Source organism: Camelina sativa, chromosome 20 (genome assembly GCF_000633955.1).
Source record: "Camelina sativa cultivar DH55 chromosome 20, Cs, whole genome shotgun sequence".
NCBI lineage: Eukaryota > Viridiplantae > Streptophyta > Magnoliopsida > Brassicales > Brassicaceae > Camelina > Camelina sativa.
The window spans coordinates 19,821,466-19,825,206 of record NC_025704.1 but is presented as its reverse complement, the minus strand read 5'-3'; the positions used below and the strand labels follow the sequence as shown (position 1 = coordinate 19,825,206).

The 3,741-nt window shown below is 32.5% G+C and overlaps 1 protein-coding gene and 1 pseudogene across 1 annotated transcript; both read right to left on the bottom strand.

The window, feature by feature from the left end:
* LOC104771293 lies at positions 458 to 1,057 on the bottom strand (annotated as a pseudogene).
* On the bottom strand, positions 2,870 to 3,459 carry LOC104771292 (ATP-dependent RNA helicase DRS1-like). Its single transcript, XM_010495798.2, is given in 2 exon segments — positions 2,870 to 3,107; positions 3,109 to 3,459. Coding segments are annotated over 2 exon segments (414 nt in total). The 5' UTR covers positions 3,376 to 3,459; the 3' UTR covers positions 2,870 to 2,960.

The window sequence follows — 3,741 nt, the reverse complement described above, 5'->3', positions numbered from 1 at the left end:
TAATAGAAAGACAAGTGAACCTTGACGATATAAGTAACTAAATCAAATTTGTAAAATCTTTTCACATGCACTATATATCATTGTTCAGAAAAGCAAAAATATGATATATAGATTAAAAATGTCAACAAGAGTTGATCAATTATGTAATAACTACATGTTTATATGATCGAATAACCAGGCTTAAAATGATTAGAAACTTGAGTTACAAACAACAAGGTGGGAACGAGCTAGAGGCCTATAAAGGTAGACTTTTACACCCTCTATTTCTCTCTCTGTGCCAACTGATCAACTCTATAATTGAGAAGTCAGGGGATATGAAATAGCATTAAAAACTAAAAACTAAGAGCTTACAATATTTTTTCTAAAGGTTGGCTAAGGAGATGGGGAATCAGTCGTTTATTTATNAAAAAAAAAAAAAAAAAAAAAAAAAAAAAAAAAAAAAAAAAAAAAAAAAAAAAACAGGACTAGAACTCCATGTTTTAATAAAATTCAACGTCCCATTTCAAATTTACGAATGAATATAATAGCAAATTTGAAAAAATTGATAACAAAGTGATCACAAATTAAATTTTCATTCTTCAATCGCTTCGGCGATCATTGTGATGAAAGCACTAAACTTGCCTCCCTCTTCTTCATCTCCACCGTCATCTCCTTCTTCTTCTTCTTCCTCTTCCGAAGACTCATCTTCTTCTCTTTCCTCCTCTTCTCCTTCTCCTCCTCCTCCTCCTTCTTGTTCCTCTTTTCCGCCACCCCCGTGGTGTCGTGGATGCTTAATCTTCTTGAGGGTGGCTCCGAGACCAACCATTGCTGCAGCTATCTTCTTCTCTTTGATCCTTCTTTCTTCTTCTCTTCTTCTTTCTCATCTTTTGAGTGGTGGTGAAGATGAAATATTCCTCTATGCTTATGGGATTTTTCCTTTGCCTTTTCCGGCGTAAACTCTTGTTTTCTTTTGGCTTGTTCAATGTGAGCAGCCTCCACGGATTCATGTAACTGTTTCTCCATCCTCTTTCACTTTTTTTGTTTTTGGTTTCTCCGAGATTGTGTTTGAGCTCTTTCTGTGTTTATTATGCACACCTATATACAAGGTCCATGAAACACCACTTGCATCTTATACTAATCAATTATATAATTAAATAATGTGCTCTCAATCATTCTACTCGCTCATTTGGGTACCAACACTTTGACTTCATCCAACCTTGACCGGGCAAACCAGATTACAAAATTAACTAGAGCTAGTTGTTTCCAAATGAGTTGAATTGGCTAGTATTTTAAGTACTCTTTAAGTAAACCAAATGGTGTTTTAGTTTATTATTTAGTAAATGGCTAGGAGCCTTCTATTTTTCACTTTTTTTTCAGCTTTTTTTTATTACTTATTTTTTTTTGAAAAACTAAAGTGGGAAAGATGGCACTGAAAATCATATATCTTGCGCTCGACTCAACTAATTAGATTTTTTTTGTCCCCTAAATAGGTCTTACAAAAAATGGTCCCCGGACCAATATGACCATTGGGGTAATAATAGGTGTAGGTGTACGGTTTCCCGATTTAGATTTGGTTTAATTTTTTTGGTTGTATAGTTTACCGGTTTATTAAAATTAAATGCCTGAAACCATATTAATATCGTATGTAATTCGATTTAGTTACAATTTGCTTCTTTTTTTTTCTCAATTTTACGGTTATTAGTTTCTGTTAATTTTTTGGTTTATTTCATGATTTTTTTTGAAAGAAAAAATAACATTATATTTTTATCTTTAATAATATCATCTTTGATTTAAAATTTATGAAACCATGAGTACATTCCAATGAATTAAATGTTTATATTATTATGGCCTATCTCATTTAAAAACAGTTTTATTTCATCTTCTCCACACATTGACAGAAAGTTTCTCAAAAAATAATATTAGATTGAGAAAATTTATTCATGTACCTTATAGAACCAATAAGATGAAAAAAATTACATTGAAAAATGATAAAACACTAACCAAACAAGTGGTATTATAATACGAAGTTTTAAATCGGACTGAACTGAAACCAATTTTTTTTTTAATTATGGTAACCCAAATGGATTTTTAAATATATTTCTTTTACGAAAAGTTAACTTCCCTAATTATAAATTGGGAGTAATTTTTTTTTATATATAGAAACTAATATTGCAAATTATGATCATAAGCAATATCAAAGACAAGAAAAATACAATTAGTAAAGTATTACTCGCTAACAAAATTTATGCTTTTTCTTTGTAATCATACCAATCTTATATAATGCAAACTTTGTGTATAGCAATCATATTTTGAATATTCCAAATCGTAGACCGGTATATTTGATACATCCGACAATAGCTATGGTTGTTAAATTACCAGGCACCAAATAAATTGTACTAGAAAGTGTACTGTATTTTGCACGGAAAAAGAAAGAAAGTGTATTGTAAAGTATTTCCTTTGATTGATCAAATAATCAGATGCGCTAAAGAAGAAGAAGGTCGAAGAAACAACCTGGCATAATGAAGAATATCGCAAGCAATGTAATTCCAGAAGCAATTCTCTTGCGGTTGCGGCCCATGAGATTATTTATTTCTTGTATATTTTTCTAGAAGAACACACATAATGTAATTACCACCAAGCAGATATTAAACTATGACTTATCGCAGTAGTCTCATTGGATGCCATAACATAACATATATTAGCTTAACTTCAAGTGCCTCCCAATTTTTTCAAGAACTAAAACCGTTTCTACGACATTGTAAAAATATGTACAGTTCCTTCAGTTATACCCTATATATAACATTGTCATCTTATTCGCACAATAAACAAAAGTACTCCATATCAACAATCACATATAAAACTGTTATTTTTATAAACTATCATCCCTTTTCAAAGTTTGCATAGAAGAGAAATATTACATGCTAATTTTGATAGCAAGATTGAATAGACAGAATTCAACAAAGTGATCACAAATCATTTTTTCATTCTTGAAGTGCTTCGGCGATCATTGTAACGAAAGCACTAAACTTGCCTCCCTCTTCTTCATCCCCACCATCATCTCCATCTCCTTCTTCTTCTTCCTCCTCCTCCGACGACTCATCTTCTTCTCCTCCTCCTTCTTGTTCGTTCCTCTTTTCCACCGCCTCCATGGTGTCGCGGATGCTTAATCTTCTTGAGCGTGGCTCCGAGACCAACCATTGCTGCAGCTATCTTCTCTCTCTTTGATCCTTCTTTTTTCTTCTCTTCTTCTTTCTCATCTTTTGAGTGATGGTGAAGGTGAAATATTGCTCTATGCTTATGGGATTTCTCCTTCTCCTTTTCCGGCGACGAGTCTTGTTTTCCGACGGCTCGCTCGACGTGAGCAACCTCCACGGTTTCATATAATTGTTTCTCCATCTTCTTTCTCTTTGTGTCTTATTTATTTATTTATGTATGTATTTTTGTTCCCTTCTCGACGTGAGCTCTTTTTTTGTGTGTGGATAAAATATGATTTGAGCTCTTTTGCTTGTGATATACACACTTTAACATTTATATACACGATCCATGATCCACCACTTGCTGCTTATATTAATCATATATAGTATGCTCTCAGTTATTTTACTTTCCCATTTTGGCACCAAGACTTTGACTTTCATCCAAAATTGACCGAATAAAATAGATTATAACATTAACAAGTGCTTTTTGGTTAAAAACATTGTTACATGCATGAATTGATTGCTGTTTATATTTAGGAAACAAGTGGTGTTTTAAGTAAAACAAGTG